The sequence below is a fragment of the Ammospiza nelsoni genome, chromosome 1 (genome assembly GCF_027579445.1).
Source record: "Ammospiza nelsoni isolate bAmmNel1 chromosome 1, bAmmNel1.pri, whole genome shotgun sequence".
NCBI classification, from domain to species: Eukaryota; Metazoa; Chordata; class Aves; order Passeriformes; family Passerellidae; genus Ammospiza; species Ammospiza nelsoni.
This window is the reverse complement of record NC_080633.1, coordinates 46,729,952-46,755,255: the sequence shown is the minus strand read 5'-3', so window position 1 is coordinate 46,755,255 and position 25,304 is coordinate 46,729,952. Positions and strand designations below refer to the sequence as shown.

Here is a 25,304-nt window from a genome sequence, read left to right as displayed (position 1 = left end):
GTGATATGCTCCTTTGTTCTTGATTCAAGTCTTGTCACAGAAGATGACATAGTTAAATTATGTTACTTGGGAATTATGCCTTTAAATCTCATATTAACCTGCGATGGTGGAAGGACCCTTAGGAAAAACACTAGTATGGATAAAAGGAGTAGGGTAGACCAGCATGCAGTATAAAGACCCCAAAGTGTCATAGCTGCAACATCCAACATACTAAAATGCCTACTGAAAGAAACATAGTATTTGGCACTGTGTATGCATGACAGGTAAAGTCTCTTCCCCTAAACAGACTGTAGTACAAAAATTTATCACAACCTCCATATTAAGAGAATACTTTTTTCTACAAATAAAAGTGAATGTTTCCAACTAGTGCAAGAAATACCCTCAGTAAAAATGTTCAGGCAGCTGTGAAAGTGGTGTCACTCAAATTTGTTCTTTTTTTCAATGCAGAAGATTATTATAGATAGCATAGAGGAGGTCCTGAAAATGGCTGTATGCCTGGATATTGCCTGAATAATGATGATTCATGAAAAGATGGTAAAATTCTTTTCCTTAAATTCTGTTTGTTGCCATAACTTGTTCAGGCCCTAGCAGCTGCAGAAATCTTCTTCTAAAGAGCCTTGCATTCATACAGGCATTACAACACTGGCATGCACTTTTTCTAAAGCAAGTAGGAGAAATTCCAGTCTGTGAACTTTTCTGCTCTCATCTAAAGTTATACACCTATCATACATTATACAAATATTACAGAACAACTCTACTGAGCTAGCAAATCTCCCACAAACAAGTACTGTCACCAGCTGCCCTTCAAAATCAATAACACTTGACTGAATAGTTCAGGCACATGGATGTTTATAGTGAATCATAAATCAACAGCAGACCTTTCACTGAGTTAAGCTGAAGCTGAATGCATGTCCTATTTTTCAATATTTTTGATACTTTCAAAAGTCATCAGTAAGATCTTAAGTCACCATCATCAAATAAATCTATCAAGTTTAAAATTCCATTTAAAACAGACCTGAAAATTTTGTTCTCAGAAAGCAATGAGACAGAACTACACCATCCCACTGTTAAAACCCAGTGAAATTCCCTATCTTTTTTCCTACTTCTCCTTTTATAGTCTCCTTAGACTAAGAAGCTTCATGATGGCTAAGCACTTCCCAAAGTACTTTGATGCGTGAAGCTCTGTCTCAGGGAGGATGATGAGTGAGTTGAGAGTTTATGGATTAGGATTAAAGGACAAACTATTAAGGGTGACACTGTTGTGGGTGATTGCTACAGGCTGCCTGAGGGGGAGGAGGAGGAAGCAGATGAGGTCTTATACAGACAGCTGACAGTAGCCTCACAGTAACAAGTCCTGGTTGTCATGGAGGACTTCAACCACCTGGACATCTGCTGGAGGAACCACAAGTAAGGCATAAACAACCCAGGAGATTCTTGGAAAGCACTGACAATAACTTTCTGGCACTGGTGGTGAAGGAGCCTACTAGGAAAGGTGTGCTGCTGGACCTTTACTAACAAACACAGAATGCATGGTTAGAGATGTGAAGGCTGGGGGCAGCCTTGGCTACAGTGACCATGAGATCATTAGTGTCCTGTGAGGAAGAAGGAGGTCAATGAGTAGGCTCACAACACAGGACTTCAGGAGAGCTAACTTTGGCCTCCTCAGGGACCTTCTTGAAGAATCCCAGGGAACATGCCCTAGAGGGACAAGGGGTCCAAGACAGCTTGTCCAAGCAGTTTGTGGAGAAGGACCTGGGGGAAACAAGCAAGATGTCCATGAGCCAGCAGTGTGCCCTTATGGCCAAAAATGCTGATGGTATCCTGGGATGCATCAGGAAGAGCATTGGCAGCAGCCTGAGGGAGGTGATCCTGCCCCTCTACCCAGCCCTGCTGAGGCCACATCTGGAATGCTGTGTCCAACTCTGGGATCCCCAGTACAAGAGAGACATGGAGCTTCTGCAGCAGGTCCAGGGGACAGCAACAAGGATGATTATGGGATGAGGTCATCTCTCCTATGAGGACAGGCTGAGGGAGCTGAGCCTGTTTAGTTTCAAGAAGATGACTGAGAGGAGCCCTCATCAACATATATAGTAAGTATCTGAAGGGAGAGTGTCAAGAGGATGGAACGAGACTCTTCCCAGCGGTGCCAAGCAATAGGATGAGAGGCAATGGGCAGAAACTGATGTACACAGGAAATTCCACCTGAACATGAGGAAAAACTTCTTTACTGTGAGGCTGTGGCTAAGCACTGGACTAGTTTGCTCAGAGGGATTGTGAAGTCTCCCTCGCTGGAAATATTCAAAAGCCATCTGGAAACAAACCCAACTAACACGCTCTAGGGACAAGCAGGGCTTGTGAACTAGATGACCTCCAGGGGTACCTTCCAACTTTATGCCTTCTATGTGATGATTTACTAACTTTTTGAGCTAAAGAATTGTTAAAGATATGTACTGAAGAATGATCTCCTGAATAACTGCATTCACATCCAAAGAACTCATTGAGAATATTTGTAACAAAGTCAGATGGTCAGAAGCTTACAACACAAAAGTGAGGGTTTACCGTACAGAATATTAGATGAAAGTCCAATATATCTTCAAGAAGTTTTAAATATACCCTAAAAAAATTAGAAATAAACAGCTTGATTTAATTTGCTAAAAAGCACCAAGGAAACACAGCCACTTTTCACATTCAAGTCATTTGTCTATATATATCCTAGGCTAGTAACCAACATACAGAAAAGCTTAACTCTTACTTTGTGGTCAAATGACTCAGTGAATTACATGTCTATCAAAAAAAAAATCACCATCCTACTAGTTTCCTTCTTGGCAATCTTAGAAAAGACATCACAGGAACAATTTGTTATCCTGTATTTTTAGACTGTTGGAAACACACTGAGAACACGTAAATGAGGAGCTGGCTGTAAAGGGGCTGATCACTGATGGGGGCCAGGCTGGGCATCAGTCAGTGGGTGCTGAGCAACCGTACTGTGCATTATTTGTTTTTCTTGGGTTTTATTTCTCTCTTCTTTTTATTACTATTATCATTCCTATCATACTTCATGTACAATTTTGAACCGTTCTTGTCTCAACCCACAGGTTCTACCTTTTTCTGATTCTCTTCCCCAGTCCACCAGGGTGAAGTGGGAGAAAGTGAGTGAGCAGTTCTTTGGTACTTAGGGACTAAGCTACCATAATGATGTAGTACAGCAATTTTTGAAAGGAGTGATTTGCACCAAAATAAAATTAATATAAAGCATTATAGTTTGTACAAGATACATTTCAACCCTCCAGGAAAAGCAACTAATAAGGGTTTGGTGACTCTCCAAATAAATTCCTATAGGTTGGAGACTTTTTTTGTAATGGAGTAATCATTGATGACCACTGGAAAAATAAAAAAAAGCTACATATACACACTTCTAAAAGACCCTTGGAGAAGACAAAATAGACTAAATAATTAGAAACTAAAACTTCATTCTTTTGGAGGAAAAATTATGGGGCAGCAAACAAATCTTATAGACAAATGCATTCACATGAAATGCTGGAACATTTAAATAAGAAAGTACATATGTAAATAATAAAACTGTACATAGGTTTGAAGTAACAGAAAATTCATCATGCCAAACTATTTACCAGACAGGGTAATAACATATACTGCATTTCTAAACTTTAGAGACAGCATCTCTAAACTGAAATAAAACATCTGATGTGATCTCAGACAATTGACTCACAGGAAACCAGAGAATGGCAGGCAATAGCACTAAGAAAAAGAGTCTGGAGATTAGAGTAGGACGATGAATTAAAATGAGTCAACAATATGTCATCAAAAGACAAAAGTCAGATTGGGCCATTATTAATATACATGTGCTATTAAAAACACATGAGGTAATTATTGTTTGCCTTTGCACTCACTGACTCTTGGCAGGAGCACTGCAGAAGCCACAAACCCACATGTAAAATACAAAACATTTTATGCTACCCATGCACAGTCACTGCACAATTTTGGGCACCATACCTCAACAAGGGAAATTAGACAAAGTGTCACACAGAATTTACCAAAGTTTTGAAAAACAAGTCTTTCACGTACATATACAACTGCTCTCAAAGTTACGTATTTCTGCAATTGATTTTACTTAAATTATAGTTCTTTTTTTAAGCAAATTGCTGATTAGGAGATTTATCTAGGAATTCTCAAGTGAGGCAAAGTTCTGGCCAACTGAAGGCAACGAGACCTTTTACTTCAGTTAGGCTGTGATCATTAGGCTACAATCATTACTGTTAAGAAGAGGGAATGGATGGTAAGAGATTCAGAGAACTTTTCCTTGATTATTTTTCCATTCACTTCTTCAATATAGAGAAGTTCTAGCTCAATTATTAATAGGAAAAAAAAACCCAAAACAAAACACTAACAGTTTTCCAAAGCTGAATGAGAAACTATTTAGAAGTAGTCATCACCAAATCTATTTCATGAAAAAATTTCAAAGCCCAAACCTTTCAAAAAATCTGTCCTTATGCAGAAGCAATTTAAAAGGAAGGCAACAGTTAAATATCCTACTCCTTTACAGAACTAGCCAATAAATCAAAGTCTGAATTTATACTGCTCCAGTGTTTAAACATAGTCATAAGAATCATTTAACCTTACAGCATAAAACTCAGCTGATAATTTTTTTTTCTGACTAACACCTAATAAAATTTATTCTTGCAGAATTGTAGAAAAGTTAAATACAGTCTACCCTCCTCACAAAGTTTCCTGTTACAACCTTGCATGGTTTATGCATATGTTGTATTCCATTATTAAAAAAATTCCTCCATATAGCACGTTCTTTGTTGTAACACTCAAACATACTTTGCCTCTAGGCCAGTGCTATAATAAAAGTAAAATGAATTCAAACCCATTTGCTGAGAAAAAGATAGGTTCAAGGTATTTTCACACTTTTCTGCTTGTAACATTTTCATGTCAAAGCTGTATTTTCTTTTTTCCTTCCCTTTGCTATTGTTTTATTATCTGCCTTTACTGGTAGAGTATCCATGAAACAACTTCAAATAAATCTGAACTACTCTGGAGGCTGAATTAAGGCATCAAAGTTTCAGATGAAAATGTACATTTCAAAGCCTGTGCTTATTAGGGGGATCCAATACTACATCATTTATCAACTCATTTGAAGAGTTATAGAAAACTGTGGTTAATTCACTTATTATTTAACTATTAGATAATGCAAGTGTGTGGAATCACACAAAGCAGTAACAGTGCTTTTGCAGTTCAAAACCATTATCTGTAAGGAAATGCTATTCAAAATAATTCAGCAGTTATTAAACTATTATTTCTGCCTGTCACTAAATAAAATCAGTATTCTATTCAAGACCAATTCAATAGATTGTGTCCCCCACTGGTGAGCTATCAATATGCTGGTTTTTTACTTCTTAAGAAGATTTTTAAATTTTTAAAACTGAAAAAAAAAAAAAATTATTGAAAAAGAAAACTGGAAGTATTCAGAGTGTTCATCTACCCATCTTAATGTACCACTTACACCCTGAAGAACAACCACAGAACTCAATCCTCACCTGGGAAAGGGTGTCCTCCTCCCAGAGCATGTGATCGTTCACACACTTCCTAAGCACTTCAGAGAGCAGCTCAGGAAACCTGCACTTCATTCACCAGGCCTCAAAGCAGAGAACTTTAGTATTCACTCCTTATACATTGATGTTTGTTCATATATGAGCTACTATCCTGCTCAGCATTCAGCCTAATGCACAACTGACCACAGGAAATTTATGTGATAATCTGTAAAGCTGCCTTAGTTTCAAGTAACAGTGGCTTTGTTTTTACTTTAAAGCCCTCCTCTACTCTTCACATTACTTCAGCAGAAATTTATTGCATATACTTTCCTCAAACATAAGTCACATCTGACTGAAAGCAAACAAGGCATAGAATGAAATTGTGGCTTAATCTGCAAACTTTTCCAAAGAAGTAATAAGGGCACTTTTCTTCCCCTATAAAAAGCATAATACCATTATTTCTTATAAGCAGGCTCCGCACCAGTAAATCTCTTTTTAAGAACAGTCAGGCACAAGAAGTACATTGACTGTTTCTCAAGATGTAGAAGGACTTAGGCTAACAGTATAAAGTGGCTAAGTCCTAAACCATCCAACAGAAAATGGTAAAGTAGGAGTAAGATTCATTTTCCAAACTACTGTCTTCTTTCGCAGATTTCTCTACAGGCAGGAAAATGTACCATGACTAAATACCTTCAATAAGGGCATGACAAAGTCAAGGCATAGGTCAGAGTCTATTCTGTATCTTGTAGGTACAAAATTAAGGTAACTTCAGCACTAATTATCTAAACATACATGTTAGGAAAAGATTATAAAAATTAATTATTAAGTAATATTAATTTATTTGCACTGAGTCAAAAATTAGTTTTGCTTAATGCCCATTCCCTGCAAATCTTTTACTGTGCCAACATGTAAATTCATGAGATTCTTAAGCAGGTAATAATTATCTCAACTAATCTCAGGGTGATTATGTATCTATAAGGAGTTTTAATATTTTTACAACAGTTTACTACTACTACTTCATACAACTAATGTCAGCAATGGTAAATTGATTAACCAAAATTTGACACAGGTAGAGCTGATCAAATTCATTATTTTAATTAAAAAAACATGATTTTGGTGTAACCATAAAAAATAAAACATGGGAATGATACAAAATTATTACCAAATTATATCAATCACAAAATGTAACAATATTGGCTCAAAATCCAATCACTACCTAGCTACCAAAAAAACCCCTTCTCACTGTTTTTCAATTAACATTGTTTTAACTTTATTAAGACTAAACAATATATGGAATATTGCTTAATAAGACCTGACTATATCTAGATTAATACCAGATTTATGCCTTAGAAATTGAACTGGAGGAACACTGTATGATAAAGAAGAATAAGAAAATAAATTCTCAACTAAAACACTATATGCAGTTCACTTGCTTCACTCCATTCATACCTTTTAAAAATGGAAAAACATGCAACTTATTTATCAGAAGCTTTCAATCAGCAAAAAAAAAAATCCATCACTTAGGGTTTACTAGCCAAGTACAACAATTATTTATGGGGATAAACTTCTAGAAGAGCATGCTGTTATAGGGCAAGGGGTAAAGGTTTTAATAAAAAAAGGTTGGTTTAGAATAGACATAAGGAAGAACTTTTTTAACAAGGAGGGTGGTCAAACACTGGAACAGGTTTGTCCACCACTAGAGTGGTGGAAGTACCATCCCTGGAAATATTCAGAATCAGACTGCACAGGTCTCAGAGCAACCTGATCTAGTAGATGATGTAGGGACCCACTATGCCAGGTTGCTCAGGGGAAACCCAGCCATCCAACCTAGCCTTGAAAAATCCCAGGGATGGGACACCTATCTTCTTTTAGTATAAAACCATTCCCATCTGTCCCATCGCTATTTGCCCTTGTAAAAAGTCACACTCCATTTTCTCTGTAAGCCCCTTTTAAATACTGTCAGGCCACAAGAAGCTCTCACAAGAGCCTTTCCTTCAGGCTGAAAAATCCCAGCTGTCTCAGCCTGGTTTTGGAGATGTTCCATCTCTCTGACTGTTGTTGTGGACCTCCTCTGGACCAGCCCCAACAGTTCCATGTTTTCCCTGTGATGAGGACTCCAGAACTGCAAGCAGCACTACAGGTGGGCTCTCGCAAGGGAGACAATCACCTCCCTCACCCTGATGGTCACACAGCTTTTGATGCAGACCAGAATACAATTAGCCTTCCAGGCTGTGAGTGCAAACTGTTGCCTCACATCCAGCATTCCATCCATTAGAACACCCAAGTTCTTCTCATAGGGCTGCTCTCAATGAGTGCATCTTCCCATCAGTCTTCATCCATCTGGGATTGCCCAGACACAGGTGCAGCACTTCAACCTGTTGAACTTTGTCAGGTTCCCATGGGCCCACTTCTCAAGCTTGTCCTGGTGCCTCTGGATGGCATCCCATCCTTCAGGTGTGTCAACCATACCACACAGCTTGGTGTCATCTGCAAACTTGCTGAGGATGCACTCAGTCCCACTGCCTAGATCATTGATGAAGACATTAAAGAGCACTGGTCCCAAGACAGAAACACCACATGTCACCAGCCTCCACTTGGACATAGAGCCACTGACTACAACTCTCCTGCTGCATCCATCCAGCCAGTTCCTTATCCAACAAATAGCATATCCAGCAAATCCACATCTCTCCAGTTTGGAATTAAGGATGCCATGTGGGCCCATGTCAAACACCTTAGAGAAGCCTAGGTAGCTGATATCCATTCACTGTCCTTTGTCAACCATTGCAGTAACTCCATCACAGAAAGCCACCAGATTGGTCAGATATGATTTGGCCTTCATGAAGCCATACCTTAACACTGCTTCCAGGATGATCTGCTCCATAATTTTACCAGGCACAGAGGAGAGGCTCACTAGTCTGACGTTCCCCAGAGCTTCCTTTCTACTCTAATTATAAATAGGAGAGGTGTTTCCCTTTTTCCAGTTACCAGGGCTTTGCCTGACTGCTATGATTTTTCAAATGGAGTGACTTTGCAACAACCTCAGGCAGTTCCCTCAGGACCTTGGGATGCATGCCATCAGGCCCCACAGACTTGTGGCTATTCAGCTTCATCAAGTAGTCCCAAACCTGCAGGAGGAATTTGGCTCTCCCAACTCCCACTGGATGTTCAGGGACTTGAGAGATGTGAGAAATCTGACTGCCAGTGAAGACTGAGGCAAAAAACTCATTGAATACCTCACTCTTCTCCATATCTGTTGTTACCAGTTCTCCTTTGTCATTCTCCTTTGTCATTTATTGGTCTCCTTAACCTTTTTTTTTCTGACATTGTATACTCACAGAATAGCTTCTTGTTATTTTTCACATCCCTCACTAAGTCCTGTTCCATCAGTGCTTTGACACTCTTGATCCCATCCCTACACATCTGAATGATATCCCTGTACTCTCCCCAGGTCACGTCCCTTCTGTTTCCACTGGCTGCACATTTCTTTCTTTCTTCTCAGTTTGAGGACTAGATCCTTGCTCATCCATGTCGGTGTCTGCCCTACCTTGCTTGATTTCTCTCACACTGGGATGTAGAGCTTTGTGCTCCACGTGATAGCTCTAGTCAGCTACTTTGTCCCTAAGGACAGTTTCTCAGGCCATCTCATTCACCAACTCCTTAGATGTCTGGAAGTTCACTCTTCCAAAGCTCAGGGTCCTGACTTTGCTTCTTGCCAAGACCATGCTCCTTGAGATCACAAACCCAGCCAGGCTGGGGTTGTAACAGCCCAGGCTGCCTCCAAACTTAACCTCTCTAATGAGCTCATCATCTTAAACTGTGAATTTGAGCCAAATACCATGTCATTGGTATTTGACTCATAAAGACTCAGAACATACTGCAGATGTGAAAACAGAAAATATTTTCCAAGATAATTTAAACTATCAGCAAACATCACTTCATATAATGACAGCTGAATTCTTAGCAGAGCAGTCTCTGGGTGGCGTAATTGCATGATGCCATAATAGTACAACCTGACCTTATTATAAAACTTTTGTGATGAATGGGTTTATATAAAGTAGAATTTTTGTAAAGCTGAGTACTCACCATAAGTAAGGGTAAAACATAAATCTTAAAGATATATGCTTTTTCACCTTCATTTTCATAATAAAAAAAAAAAAGACAGCTTAAGGTAGAATACCCTCAAGGTCTTTAAATTTTATATCTGAAGTAACCATAAAGTTTACAATCTGTTCATTACTTAAGGGCTGTGACATTTTGTGGCCAGGTTAAGAGTTCACTTGGTTGAAAACCAGGGTTCAGCCCTACTGACTCATGGTTTTATCATTAATCATCCTTTCTAAAATGACCCATATGCTAGAATTGGAGCACTGGATGACAAACTCAACTTATAGCTCTAAGACCATGAGGAAGAGTTCAGAAATATGAAAAGGAGATATGCATTCTAAACAACAAAGGCAGTGTCTTGAAGTTAAGTTCAACTTTTCAAAGTCTAGGCTAACAATATTAAGTTTTTTAAATATTAAATCAATAGGTGATCTTTATATGTCCCTTCTTGATAGTTTCTTGTTTTCATTTTAGCACCAGTGTTCAGAGACAGCAAGGAACAAACATTTAGCAAAAGCAGCAAAGAAATGTAAATATCTGCATTATAATCTTTTGCCACAGATTTAAAAGTTCCAAGTCACAACCAACTCTGCCTACACTATGCTTGACTTCCACATTTTCATCTTTGTAGGTGTTTTCCATTTACTATCTTTAAACATTTCCACTAGCCTTGTTGAGAATTCTAGCTAAACTTATAAGGGATTTCATAGTTATTTCTCACAGCCCTGAGCCTGTAACAGTTCTGCTGAAAGTAAGAATCAATTTCATCTCACCTTTTTGCTAACATTCTACAACCACCAGAATACATTTTGTTTCAATCAATAACACTCTTAGCTATAGAGGTTTTCAGAAAGTGCTTTTGTGCTTCCTACACCTCACTAAGTGTTGCAGTAAATACACCTGTAGAATCAGTTCGAGAATAAATGCAGCTTTAGAAATGCTGAGTGGTAAGTGTTGTAAGAGGACCATCTAGTGGTGACAAGCACAATTCACACTCTGCTATTTTTAACAAAAATGTACAGTTAATCTATGCAAGCCACTAGACAACTACTCAGTCTTTGGATTTTTTTATTCTACAGCTTTAATAGTTTATTTAATTTAGATTTCAGCTTTCTATGATGAGAATAAATGAGTTTGTTGTTTCTTCATCAGTTACTGTTATGAGAACATCTGTCTCAATTCCTCCACATATGAAAGTTGCACATAGATAAAATCATTAAATTGAAGACACCAGCAAGAATGAAATTTAGAAATAAGGCTACAAAATAAGTTTCTTTACTTCACATTACTCTCCACAGAGAAACGACTAATAGATTTTTTCTTAATACAAGAGTCAAAAAAATGAACAGTTGAGAAGTGACAGTCGCACGTTTTATATTTTACATCTCCAACAGATTTCAGCCAAAGAGATGTGCTGTCAAATAGACCAAAATATTACAAGGGTCTAAGCTTGCTATAAACTAGCAGGGACAGAACAACAAAAACCTACACTAAGGAAAGCTGAATGAGAATACAATACACATCTAGCAGTGTTTGTTTCTGTATTTCGAACATGGGAAACAACTCCAGAGACATTAAAATCATTGAATCATAGAATAGTTTGGGTTGAAAGAGTTCTTTAAAGGTCATCTAGCCAAATCTCCTCCACAATGAGGAGGGACATCATCTAGGTCAGGTTGTTCAGAACCCCATCCAATCTGACCTTAAGTGTTTTACCACCTTCACTGTAAAAGATCTTCCTCCTTATATCTAATCTAAATTATCCCTCTTGTAGGATGAAGCCTTTGTCCTCAGCTTTCCTTTAGCTCTCTTTAAGTATGTAAAGACCACATTGAGGTCTCCCTGAATTCTTCTTCTTCTCCAGGCTCAACAACACCAACTGTCTCAGCCTGTCTTTGTAGCAGACAGCTCTCTGACCATCTTCATGGCCCTTTTATGGACCAGCCCCAACAGTTCCATGTTTTCCCTGTGATGAGGACTCCAGAACTGCAAGCAGCACTACAGGTGGGCTCTCGCAAGGGAGACAATCACCTCCCTCACCCTGATGGTCACACAGCTTTTGATGCAGACCAGAATACAATTAGCCTTCCAGGCTGTGAGTGCAAACTGTTGCCTCACATCCAGCATTCCATCCATTAGAACACCCAAGTTCTTCTCATAGGGCTGCTCTCAATGAGTGCATCTTCCCATCAGTCTTCATTCATCTGGGATTGCCCAGACACAGGTGCAGCACTTCAACCTGTTGAACTTTGTCAGGTTCCCATGGGCCCACTTCTCAAGCTTGTCCTGGTGCCTCTGGACAGCATCCCATCCTTCAGGTGTGTCAACCATACCACACAGCTCGGTGTCATCTGCAAACTTGCTGAGGATGCACTCAGTCCCACTGCCTAGATCATTGATGAAGACATTAAAGAGCACTGCTCCTACTACAGATGCCCAAGGAGCACCACTTGTCATTCTATAGGATGGTGAAGGATCTGGAGAGGAAGCCTTATGAGCAACTGAGGTCACTCAATTTGTTCAGCCTAGAGAAGAGGGAACTGAGAGGAGATATCATTGTGGTCTTCAACATCCTCCTGAAGGGAGGTAGAGGATCAGGTATTGATCTTTCACTCTTGTGACCAGTGACAGGACTTGAGGAAATGACAAAAAGGTAAGTCAGGTGAGGTTTAGGTTGGATATCAGGAAAGCTTTTCATACAGAGGGTGGTTGAGCAGGCTCCCCAGGGAAGTGGTCACACCACCAAGCCTGTCTGAATTCAAGAAGCGCATGTGTGATTCTTGGGGTGTCCTGCACAGGGTCATGAGTTGAACTGGATGATCCTGATGGGTCCCTTCAAACTCAGGATTTTCTGTGATTCTATGATACTCTAGATGCAACCACACAACTAATTAACCATCTAGTGAACAGCCCACCCATCATACCATCTCTCCCCAATTTAAAGAGATGGATGTTGTGGGAGAGTGTGTCAATGACTTAAGAGAAGTCCAGATAGATGACATTCATAATCCTTACCTTACCCACTGATGTAGCCACTCCATGACTCTCTACCACTAGGCCACAAGTTGATCTGTCAGGACTTGCCCTTAGTGAAGCCATGCTGTCTAGAGTCACATCCCTGTTCTCCATGTGCCTTAGCACAGCTTCTAGGAAGTTCTGTTCCATGACATTTCCAGGCACAGAGGTGAGGCTGACAGGTCAGTACTTCTGGGAGAGGGGGGGGGTCCTTTCCAGCCCTTTTAAAATGCATTCAGTGTTTCCTTTTTCCAGTAACCCTGGCCTTCACCCACTGCCATGACTTTTCTAGAATCATGGAGTGTAGATTGGCAACTCCATCAGACAATTCCATCAGGATTCTGGGATGCCTCTCAGTCAAGTCCCATAGACTTAGATTCCTCAGGTGGTCACAAAACCAATCTTTCCTTGGAGTGGGAGAGACTTTGTTCCCCCACTATCCCCCAGAAGACAAATTACAAGTGAAGACTGAGGCAAAATAGTTGATGAGTTCCTCAGCCTTCCACTCATCCACTCTCACCAGTTTGCTTTCTTTGACCTTCCTTTGGCTAATGTACCTGTAGAAACCCTTCTTGTTGCTCTTTGCACCCCTCACCAAGTTCATGTCCAGCTGTACCTTGGCTTTTCTAACCCCATCCCTACTCAACCAGACAGCACCCCTATATTCTTCCCAGGTCACCTCTCCCTGTCTACATTGGCTATGCATTTCCTTCTTGCCCTTTACTTTGACCAACAAGTCTCAACTCAGACATGTCTATCTCTTGCCTTCCTTTCCCAATTTTTCACACCTGGGGATCCTGAGCTCTTGCACTCTATGGAAGGCATCCTTGAAGATCTGCCATTTTCTGAGTCCTTGTCCCCGAGGGCAGTTTCACAAAGGGTCCAAGTAACTCCTTGAAGAGTAGGAAGCTTGCCTGTCTAAAGTCCACGGTCCTGACTTTACTTTTAACCTCTTCCATACCCCTCAGGACTGCAAACCCAATCTTTTTTTTCTTTTGTCAGTGTTACATCCATTGGCTGAGTAGAATGCACTGCTTTACCACTGAAGGTATAGGATTAAGACCTCCATAAAAAGTAAAAAAAGCATAACTTTCAGGAAGAGAAATCTGAGCAAGACTGAGCAACTTCATAGATCAAGTTCTCTGTGTAAACTCCTACAGCATTCTTTGCTTACTCAGATGAAAATTCATGTTCCTGGGGGACTGACATTCACCCTCCTCCCCAGCACTCCCACGGCATGCTTTCCCTGCACACATGCTTTCCTCCTTCTGTTCAACTGCCATTCTCCTGCATCTGCTTCAGTAGTTCTGTGAACATGACCTGTGAAGGGCCTCCTTCACCCTCACATTGTTTCAAACATGCTTGAGTATAGCAGTAAGACACATATTAGTCACAATAGTAACAGATGGCAAGAAATGCAAAACCTCTCCCTGTATTTTCTTATTCTACTTCCAGACTGTGGTGCAGAAAACAGACTGTTAGCAAAGCAAGCTCATTGCTGTAGGCCTACAGCACCATCATGAATTAACCTCTACTGAAGGCAAGAGACACTGTTAGTAGATGCCTGAAAAGAATTCCAGAGAAGCCTGTGGAAGACTGATGGTAAAGAAAAAATATGTTTATTTATTTACAGACTCTCAGTGGCACACCAGACTATCTACCAAACACAGATACACATTGATAGCATGGCAGGCTAGACCAGGACAGGGATTTGTTTACTAAAACTAACAGCACTTGCTTTCCTTTCTGGTTCACTCTGGCTCGTTTTGTGAGATGGAAATAAAACCACAATACTGTCCTTCATAAGCCTCAAGGACAAAACAAGATATAAAAGATGATGCTTTAAAAAAAAAACCCTGAAATAGATTCACTGCAAAAGGCTTGAGGCAAGATTAAAAGCATTTCCTTAATAAGAAATCTAATCAGATAGTCCAGGAAAGCCACATAAAAAGAACATTCAGACCAGGATATCAACCAAAAAAAATATACCTTCATTTCCCAAACATAACTTTCCCCAGTGTCCATTTTGACAATTTCTCTGATGCTTCAACACATGCCTTATTAGCCTCCTATCAGGTGACTGAACATTCACTATAATTTTCCTAGATTTTGGTCGTAAACAGAAAGCATGTTAATCTTACAATATGAATATGTATTATTCATTACATAACATAAACCTCTGCCTTCTTTGTTTCTTTATGACTTGAGATCATTCTTTGTCCAACAGCAATAAACACATATATGTGAACTGGAACATGGTGAAGAAAAAAGGAAAAGGTAATTAGTACAACATGCTAACACAGAAAACTCAGAATAGTTTACAGAACTTACCAGAGTTCCTTCTGCTGCTCTTGCTGCTTTGTCAGGATTGGCCCTCATTTGGACCATCCTAGGTCAAGTGTTTGGCTTGCTGAGTAGGTTCTAGGGTAAACATTACCTCCTGTCTCTCTAGCTTGCAAAGACACCTTCTACATCAGATTACTTGCTTCCACCGCAGCTCCTGAGACAGGTCTGGCATCAAGATTGAGCTGGTGGTCAGACATCTACTTAGACCTCCATGGTAAACAAACATGCATGTAAAAATCCAGAGAATTTCTTCTGCAGAACTGCATGGTGGTACATGTTTACTTGTTTTATTCTTTCTGAACTGTTCCAGACACTCACAACACTTAGTTTACTATCCCCTATACATTTGTTACTGCAACTCCACTGTAGAATGTCAGAGAACATTAGTCCCTCTTCTGAGATTTAGGAACCTCTGTATTGTCTTTCTGTTTTTAACACAAATTTGCCCACACCATATACACTCACTTCTCAAGATACTCATAGCCCTTACACCTTCTCACCCACATGAGCTGACCATTTTCCCCAAGGTAGCTGTAAGAAATTACTAGCTGAAAATCTCTTCAATCAGTAAGGATTTTGGTCAGCCCAGGGACAAGCCTGAGTTTGAGTTAAGGCATTGTAGCATTATTACTGGGAGGTTATTACAGACACAGAACTGAAGGACTGTCTACATACATTTGCCATATTGATGAAGGAGACTTTCTGCCTCAGAAAGTGACTTATCATTCTCCCAACAGGTTAGTGACACTACTTTTGTTGATGACTGCCACCTCCCAAATATTTTTAGGCAATCTCTACCTCTGAAGAGAAGGAGATGTTATGCAAAGCCAACATCAATGCTTCCAAATCAGAACACAAAAACAAGTTCACAAGTCCACAAGTTCAAAAAATACTGATATCTATTAAACTCATTCAAATCTGCAAATACACCATAAATATTACTGTCTACTGTTCTGTTTTCCCAATCTAAGTTTAAGTAGTTTTTTTAGAAGTCTGCATTACATATCTTTCAAGACACTTGGTACCTCAGGTTCAGCAAAACAAGATGTGAACTTTTTAACTTGCTCAGGATAAGCAAGCCCAGAAAAGTAAAACAGAATCCAAGCACAGAAGAAAACAATTATTTTAACACATTGAAGTACTTTGCAAGGGAAGAGCCAGGAATTTTGTCACATTTTTTAAAATCAATATTAACCTTGTAAACTCATATCCAGTTCAAAATGTGAGAAAACAACTATTCTGCATTTCATATTCTTCACTCATTTCAACTTAAGTAATTTTCAAGGTGCATCAGACAAAAAGTACCATGATGAATAGAAAGATGTTTTTCTCTAGACAACAGCATCATGTTGTCTTTCCAAATTCAGTTAAACTAATTATAAAGAATATACAAGGAGCTTACCTTTTACACCACCAAATGGGCCATAAGTCATATTACAAGCAGTTCTCTGAAGATTGTGCTCATACATCAGTTTAATCTGATACTGGTTCCCATGCTCCACATTCCCCTGAGTTCCTACACAAAAACAAAGAGTAAATATTTATTAATTTGATACATGCACTGTGGAAGAAGTAAAGGAGTATCAGTGTAAACAATGTGAAGGAAATGTAACCTAATTTCTAGTGACTTTTGAGATGTGTAGGCTCACACTGCTGCTTCCTGAAAAAAAAAAATCACCAAGATATAAAATTCCAAAAGTCGGAACCAGAAATAAAGTCTCATTATACTATACATGGTATAAAGACCTCACAAAAGGCTGAGATTTTATTACTTAAATGTATTTTTCATGTTGGGCACACCTCTAAGATCAGGAAAAAATCTTTGATTCCCCCTGCTCCAAGGGGCATTCTTATGATTCTCTAGCTATTTGGTAAATGTACTATATCCAACAACCACCTTCAGTAGCAACAGTCTTTGTCTCAAATTAAGCTGTAGCTGGTCTTTAGCTCCAATTTGACAAAGCTGTGTTTAGGGCACACTCATCACTTGCCTTTACTTTGCCTGAAAATTGAATGGAGTGATCAGCAATGCAAAGATAAAAGACAAACATATGGTAACAAAAATAATTTTGTGAAATATGTCACATTGTCTGAAAAGGTCTGCATGAATTTTAACTTCCTGACTCCTTCAAGGAACTAACAGAAAATAAAAGTCTTTCTAAAGAAACTGAAGTTCCTCTTTTGATAATCAAGTTTTTCCTGAACCCCATCAAGAAAGTAAAGGTCATTACATAAAATGATACTTAAGGACTAATATTAGCAAAGGAAAAAAAGTAAACAAAATCCTTTGAGAACAGTCACATCAGTTGGGAAAAAGGTGCTTTGCACTAAATCCTGCCACAGCTTTAATTATACATATATTATTCCAACAACAACTTAAACAACATTCTATGAAAGATTTGTAGCTTATGCTAACCTTTTAGGCAATTTCTCCAAACAAATCAAACACAGTTTTGACCTCTAAAGCAGGCCCACATTAGGGAAAAGACTGGAATAGACATGAGGGGAAAAGCCCTGCTGGATAGTAACTAAATAATCATCAACACTTCAGGATAAACAAGTTAGAAAGTAGTCACCCTGTGTATATTGACTGCAATACAATATCAAGGCCATAGTTTAGTCAGCCCTGAAGGATGCTTTCATTTGTCCAAAGAAGCAGCATAGTGATTTTTATTATGAATAACAGATATGGTAGCATGTATAAAGCAAGTAAAGATTCCATTATATGGAAGTGTCATTTGCCTTAAAAGCATAAAGAAGTAATGATAGTTATTTCTCAAAGGAGCTTGTTTGAGAGTACCCATTAAGATGACAGAAATTACCACTAAAGCATGAATGCTTACAGATTAGTATGAAAAGTCTGTTAAAAGATAGCAGAATTTTACCTTTATTATTACTTAACTGCTTAAGCCATGTAGACCAAACAGCAAATTATAACTACTAAAGACTTCTAGACTTAGTATTGTAGGCTCTTAAGGCAAATTTTAAAATAAATTGTTTTAATAAAAATTGTACTGGTAGGCTATAATCCTAAGGCATAAACACTATTGCAGCAAAGAGAAAGCACAAAAACTGCAGTGCATCTCCAAGAATCCCTCCTCAGCAAAGACCAATTTCACAGGTGTCTCCAGATAGGCAAAAAGAGTACATTTTTGTAACCTGACTACAAGGCTGTAAATAGGAAACAAGCTGCTCCTACAAGAAAACCATGCTCTTGTAATGAAAGGAATCACAGAGTGTGTCCCTGCATGGAGAAAATGAACAACGCCATGCTGTCTATTGAATTTTGAAGATGGCTGTACCATTAATAGAAATCTGTGCTTTGCTCTGAGCATATAGAAGAAAAAAAAATCAAAGTACAGAATATGTATTTCCTTACTAGGCTCTTCACATACAGAGAGAACACATCATATAGAATTTCCAGCCAAAGGCAGTAGAAAAAAGAGGATTTAAGACAAAACACAGTGGTTTCACCATCTTACCAGTATTAACCTTCTGTCTTCTCATGGGCTACCTTACCAACATTCTGGCTTTCTAAAAAATTATCTGGACTTCTGAGTTCAGAAAGAATCATAATTGTTCCTTTTTAAAGAGCTAAGTAGGTTGGCATTATCAAACCATCTGTTCATTAGCATGTTGAACAGTAACACCAATTCATAAAAACATAATGAAACTAGTTGCTCTCAATCACTGCTAACCACAGACCATCACACACATCTCAGGCATGGAGCAGATCAGCAACCTCTGCTAAACCTAATTACTAATATCTCCTCTTCATAGGTGGGCTTGAGTGAAAGAACACAACTGCAGATCTTCAGTGATGATGAGCAAACACTGTATATACCAAGTTTAACATTAACCTAATCCAAACTTTAGATAATTTAAAATCAGTGGAAAGCTTGGATCTTTAAACTAACCTGAAACAGCGTACACACAGAGTTTTCGGCAATGCAACACAGCCAGATGAAGTCCTTCAGTACCACTGTAAAGAAGGGTATGAAAAACACTATTTTTAGATAAATTCAAATAGAATTCATAAAGGATAAGATTCAAGTACTACATGGAAATTGCTCTCATGTGTAGGCCAGATGCAAAGGTTTGGGTGTAAGATACCAACGTAAAAACTCAGAAGTACTGATCTTCCTAAATTCATGCTGAAGTGTTTGGAGTTAATTTCAAAATTAAAATTAATCCTTTAAGAACATATTTTGAGATTCAAATATGAAGAGCAACCCAACTATTTTCCCAGTTTAGTTTGAAACTCATTTGAAATAAGGTGCTGTTAATCCTTCATGGAGGGACAATATGCAGATCATCCCCTCAAACAAGCATTATTCAGCAATATCAGACGCTACTTTTTTTAAAATGAACTTTTGCACTAGCTGCATGGAACCTTCAAACCTTCATATTCCTCTTTCTCCAAAACAAATAGTATTTCTAGCAAAGTACTTGAAATGTTTTAGCTCATTTCACAGAGTAAGACATTATCATTCCTGCAAAGGGTCACTCCATGAGTACTTGACTCTGATCTCAGAGCACGAATCTTCTCCATGGTTAGGTTTTACTTTCCTTTTTTAAATAAAGTTCTTGCTACAGTATTAGAAGTTCATTTCAAAATTAAAATGAGACCTTCAAGAACCAATTTCTAAAATAAAGTTCTCTTAAGTAGATTCTCTTACAGCAAATTAACTATAAGGTGTTTCCCTTAGAGTCACAGTATCTCTCCTCTGCCTGGCCACTTGTTTCCACTAAATTCATTGGAATTAAAGATCTTCTATCCTCTATCAAACAGGAAACAATTGATCAGTATTACATCCTAGACCATAACAAGTTAGTCAAGTATTCTTAACACCTTAAAAGATAACTTTAAATGTTAAGTTCTTCCTATTCTACATACTTCTAAAAACTATGTAACTCTTTGGGAGATTATCCTCTATATATACTTTAAGTAAAAATTCTCTCATATGAAGATGATTGAAGAAGCAGATAAAATGCATATTATAGGAGTCATAGATGTGATTAATAGTTTCCATTTAGAAACTGAAAACTCTCCAAAACAAAGGAAGAAAATCACATCTAATATTTAAATAACCAGCACCACAGCCTGACATTTACTTACGAAACAAACTTTCCCACTTCCACCTGCAATATTGGTTCTCGCAGCTGCACCTCCAAGAGCAAGTCTTCAGGTTGTACTTCATCTCCAGGTTTCACAGGATGTGGATTAAAGATTCTGAGATATCCATTATAACTGCCCACAATAACTTTATCTAAAAAGGAACAAACAAAACCAACACATAGGATACTACATAATACAATAGCATGCAGATGGGGAATTCAATTTGCTGCAGAGTGCTTCAAATAATACCCTAAATAAAAAGACAGAACACTGACATGATTCAATTAATGTTCATTATGCTCTGTCTCCTAGTTAACTTTAGCAATTACATTTGCAATTTCCAAATTCAATACATGAATATCTGTCAGCACCAGCGATGGCAGCAATAAAGTGCTTATGGGTAAGAATCAGGGAAAAGCCAATGAGGCAGATGTCATGGTTGGAGTCTGTTACAGACCACCCAACAAGGACAAAGAGGCAACAAAATATTCTACAAGCAGAAGTCTCACAATCACCAGCCCTTGCTCTCGTGGAGGACTTCAAGTTACCTGATGTCTGCTGAGAATATAACACAGCAGAGAGGAACTGTCTAGGAGATTTCTGGAGTGTATGAAAGATAATTGCCTTACACAACTGCTGAAGGAGCCAGCTAGGGAAGGTGCCCCACTGGATTTGCTGTTTGTAAACAGAGAAGGATTTATAGGTAATGTGATGGTTGGAGGTTGTAGTGAGCACAGCGGTGACAAAATTTTATTTTCAGTTCTTAGAGAAGGAAGGTGGGGGAACAGCAGACCTGCTGTCATGGACTTCCTGAGGGCAGATATTCACCCATTTAGGAGAGTGGTGGACAGGGTCCCTTGGAAGGCAGTCCTGAAGGGCAAAGGGGCCAGGAAGGCTGATCATTTTTAACAAAGGAAGTCTTAAAAAGTACAGGACCAGGCCATCCCCATGTGCCAAAAGACAAGTTTGCAGGGAAGAACACCATCGTGGCTGCACAAGCTTTGGCTGGAACTTAGGAAAAAGAGAAAATATGACCTTGGGAAGAAGGGGCAGCTGAATCAGGGGGGCTGAATCATAAGGTTTTGCAGGAAGGAAATTACAAGGGCCAAAATCCAACTAGAACTTAATCTAGCTACTGCCATAAAAAACTAAAAATGTTTCTATCAGTATATCAGCAACCAAAGGACAGCCAAGGAGAATCTCTATTTTTTATTGGATATAGGGGGAAATATAGTGACAAAGGATGAGGAAAAGGCTGAGGTACTTAGTACTGCCTTTGCCTAAGTCTTCAACAGAGCAACAGTAGTTCTCTGGGTACCCAGCCCCTGAGCTGGAAGACGGGGACAGGGAGCAGAATGAGGCCCCCATAATGCAAGGAGATGTGATCAGCATTCTGCTACATCACTTAGACACAAACACAAGTCTGTGGGGCCAGATGGGATCCACCCAGGAACACTGAGCAAGGAAGTGCTCACCAAGCCACTCTCCATCATTTATCATCAGTAATACCAGGGAGCTCCCAGATGACTGGAAGCTAGCAAATGTCATGCCCATCTACACAAAGGGTCAGAAGGGGGATCCGGGGAACTATAGGCCAGCCAGCCTGACCTCAGTACCAAGGAAAGCCATGGAGCATATCATCTTTAGTGCCATCACGCAGCTTGATGGGACAACCAGGAGATCAAACCCAGCCAGCAGGGGTTTATAATGTGCAGGTTCTGTTTGACCAACCTGATCTCCTTCTTGGACAAAGTGACCATCTTAATGGAAAAGGGACAGATTGTGGATGTTGTTTACCTCAACTTTAGTAAACCTTTGACAGCATTTCCCGCATTCTCCTGGAGAAACTGGATACTCACAGCTTAGACAGGTATATTGCTTACTGGATAGAAAAAAGGCTGGGTGGCTGAGCCCAGAGAGTGGTGGTGAACTAAGTTACATGCAGCTGGTGACCAGTCACGAGTGACATTCCCCAGGGCTCAGTACTGGGGCCAGTTCTGTTTTTTACTTTTATCAACAGCCTGGAGGAGGGGATCAAGTGCACCCTCAGGAGGCTGCTGATAACACCAGGCTGGGTGGGAGGGTTATCTGCTGGAGGGTAGGATGGCTCTATGGCAGAATCTGGACAGGCTGGAACAATGGGTTGAGGCCAATTGTATGAGGTCCAACAAGGCCAAGTGTCAGTCATTCTGTTTAGTCACAACAACCTCACACAACACAACAGGCGTAGGGAAGAGTGGCTAGGAAGCTACCCTACAGAAAAGTACCCAGGGTGATGGTTGACAGCAGCTGAGCATGAACCAGCATGTGCCCAGGCAGCCAAGAAGGCCAATGGTATCCTGGCTCCTACCAGAAAGTGCGTGGCCAGAAAAGTATTGCCCCTCTGTATTCAGCACTGGTGAGGCTGCACCTCAAATACTGTATTCAGTTTGGGGCCCCTCACTACAGAAAAGCCATGGAAGTGGTGGAGCATGGCCAGAGAAGGGCAACAAAGCCAGTGCAGGGCTTAGAGGTGAACCAGGGACTGTAAAACTTAGATGGAATATTAAATTTTACCAAAAGGGTTGTGAAGCACTGGAAGAGACTGCCAAGGCAAGCAGCTGAACCACCACCCCTGCTGGTATTTAAAAGATGTGCAGACATGGTGCTCAAGGACATGGTTTAGTAACGAACACAGAGGTTTGCTGCACTCAATGATCTTAAAGGTCTTTTCTGACCTAAATGACTCTTATGAATTTCTAGTGAAAAAGGTTGTACACCAAATCAATAACAGCTCAACTTTATTCAAATTACCCTGAAAAGGGAGAACCTTACATTAAAATAGTTTTAGAAGAGTATGGCAGCAAGGAAGTCAAACTCAAGTACCTCTACCAGGCAAAAACAAAGTTCCAAGGTGAGCATGATATCATAGAGACACCAAGAATTTATTCATTTTAAAAAATACACACACAAAAACTCTCCCTGACAGAAAGATTATTTCACATTATTAATGACTACACAGAAACGCAGGGTTTACTCAAGTAGAGTCACTTAGTTCAATTGTCACTTATTTTCCAGACAAAAAGAGTTGTTTATTTGTTTTTCTAAATTTTTAACTTCTTAGCTCTCACCTGTCTTTTTTCTCCCCCTAGGTTTTTAGAAGTCACAATGTGTTTGCTCCCATGACTAACTGAAAATTCTTTATTTTAAAAATATCTACTACCAGGAAATAAGACATGAGAGAAGTTACTAGTGAACACAAGCAAGAATTAACATATTTAGCAGCATACAAATATAAAAAGACAGAGAGCACTGAATTTGTCTTCTTAAGCCTACAAGGACACATTAAAGACAGCAGACCTAAAACTAACTAGCCAACTAACCTGGCTAACAAGCTTTCAGCATGCATTGCTCAAAGCAAACCTACAGCTGCGTGGCTTAAAAGCCAGCAATTTTAAGTCTGAATTTACCTTGTCCACTGCCACTATTATCAACATCAGCAACACACAGACAGCCTTGGTCAAATTCTTCCTTTTCTCCAAGTATGGTGGACCACCATTCTCTAGCTTTAAACAAGGACATTCTTCTTTACTGAAAAAGAAACAAACCATTGTTAAAGTTTATATTAATACATACAATTGTTTATACAAAAAACTTTTTCTTTGTAAGTAACAGGTTTCCTTAAGTATATTACACCTCTCAATTTCACATTGCACTAGTGTGAGCTAAATAAATGTTAATTTCCGGTGTCTGGCGTTTCTGGTTATACAGTTCTGAAAACAACCTCAGGAATATTACAGTCAGATGAATTAAATGTGATAGACACTGCTAGTTATACAAAGAAAATGCAACACAGTAACAGACTTTTAAAAACTGTTAAATGCTAAATGCCTTCTGTTACAAGCACTAAGTAATAAAAAGTTTTTAAAGTCACAGAACTGAGTTCTCTTCTTTCACCAAGGAGTACCAACAAAAAAAAAAAAAAAGAAAGAAAAAAAATCTGATGCAAGTCTTCTGCAAGAGAAATTATTTTTAGACAAGTAAATGGAGACATAAACAGACGACATCAAAACTTCCTCCGCATAATCGCCTTGAAGATGCTCCAGTGACACGACTAAAGAACTCGGTCATACAGGGCACAAATCAGCTTTTCTGCTCCCTACCTGATGTTATTTTAAGAAGGGGGGAGGGAAGGAGCGAGGAGACTAATCCCTTAGCGGGCAGCTTGACAATAACATTATCCTAGCTCAAAACTCACGGCTCCGTGCCTCTGGACCCGGACGCAGTCGATCCCACAGCCCGCACAGGAGGCGAGGGGCGGCCGGGCACCGGCAGCTCCAGCGGGACGAAGGGAAAAGTACGGGATTCAGAACAAACGCAGACTGATTCGGAACAAACGCAGCCTGCAAGCCCGCGCCTTGCCTCTTTCAAGGAAACCAAGTCCGACAAACAAAACCACGTATTTTCCACCTTTTTCACTGTCGCTATGCCCGCTAGGCAACCCTCTGCCGCCGGGTGCGGGCTGGCACAGCGCAGCTCTCCACACACACCCCCTCACTCCCTGCTGCCCTCCCTCACAGAGTCCCTGAGCAGCACACACAGCACCCACACGAGCCTGGGACACGGACACACACACAGACACAGATACAGACACACATCCCCGTGCAGCCAGAGACAAGAGACGGAGCCCGGCGGGGGCTTACTTGGGCGGGAGGCGACAGCTCCCTGGCACGGCGCAGTCCGAGCCGCCCCGGGGCGGCAGCCCCGCTTCCTCACTGGAGCTCCTCGCTCAGTGGCGGCCCGAGGCGAGGCACAGAGCAGCAGGGCTACAGGCGCATTCCCACCACTGCCGCCATCTCCAGCATCCTCCGCTCCCCACCGCCGGCACCAACCGCTCACCGCCCCACGCCCCGCCCAGGGGAGAGCTTGGGAAATGTAGTTTGGGAAGCGGCGCCATGGGCCGTTGGGCTCTCTCACTTTGTCCTGTACTTGGGGGGAAGAGCAAAGAAGAGAAACATTTATTTTGTATTTTCTGAGAGGAAAAAAATTTAAAAAGCAACCCTAAGCATTTGGCGACTTCTTCTTTTTCTTCTTCAAACCTCTCACAGAAATCTCTTGCTCTCGAGGCGTCCAGCTCCACCCGTGCGTCTACCCTTTCCCTCCCCCTTTGCCCTGTGGCGTGGTACGGC

General features: G+C 40.0%; 1 protein-coding gene across 1 annotated transcript in view; it reads right to left on the bottom strand.

Moving 5' to 3' along the window:
• Positions 1 to 25,014, bottom strand: part of BBS9 (Bardet-Biedl syndrome 9) — a 286,159-nt gene extending 261,145 nt beyond the window's left edge. Inside the window, exons 1-5 of the mRNA XM_059481140.1 lie at positions 24,819 to 25,014; positions 23,586 to 23,706; positions 20,137 to 20,287; positions 18,935 to 18,999; positions 16,420 to 16,533 (exon numbers count right to left, since the gene is read on the bottom strand). Coding sequence (XP_059337123.1) covers positions 16,420 to 16,533; positions 18,935 to 18,999; positions 20,137 to 20,287; positions 23,586 to 23,697 — 442 coding nt within the window. The 5' untranslated portion in view covers positions 23,698 to 23,706; positions 24,819 to 25,014. The remainder of the gene's footprint in view (positions 1 to 16,419; positions 16,534 to 18,934; positions 19,000 to 20,136; positions 20,288 to 23,585; positions 23,707 to 24,818) is intronic.
• Between the last annotated feature and the right edge of the window lie 290 nt (positions 25,015 to 25,304).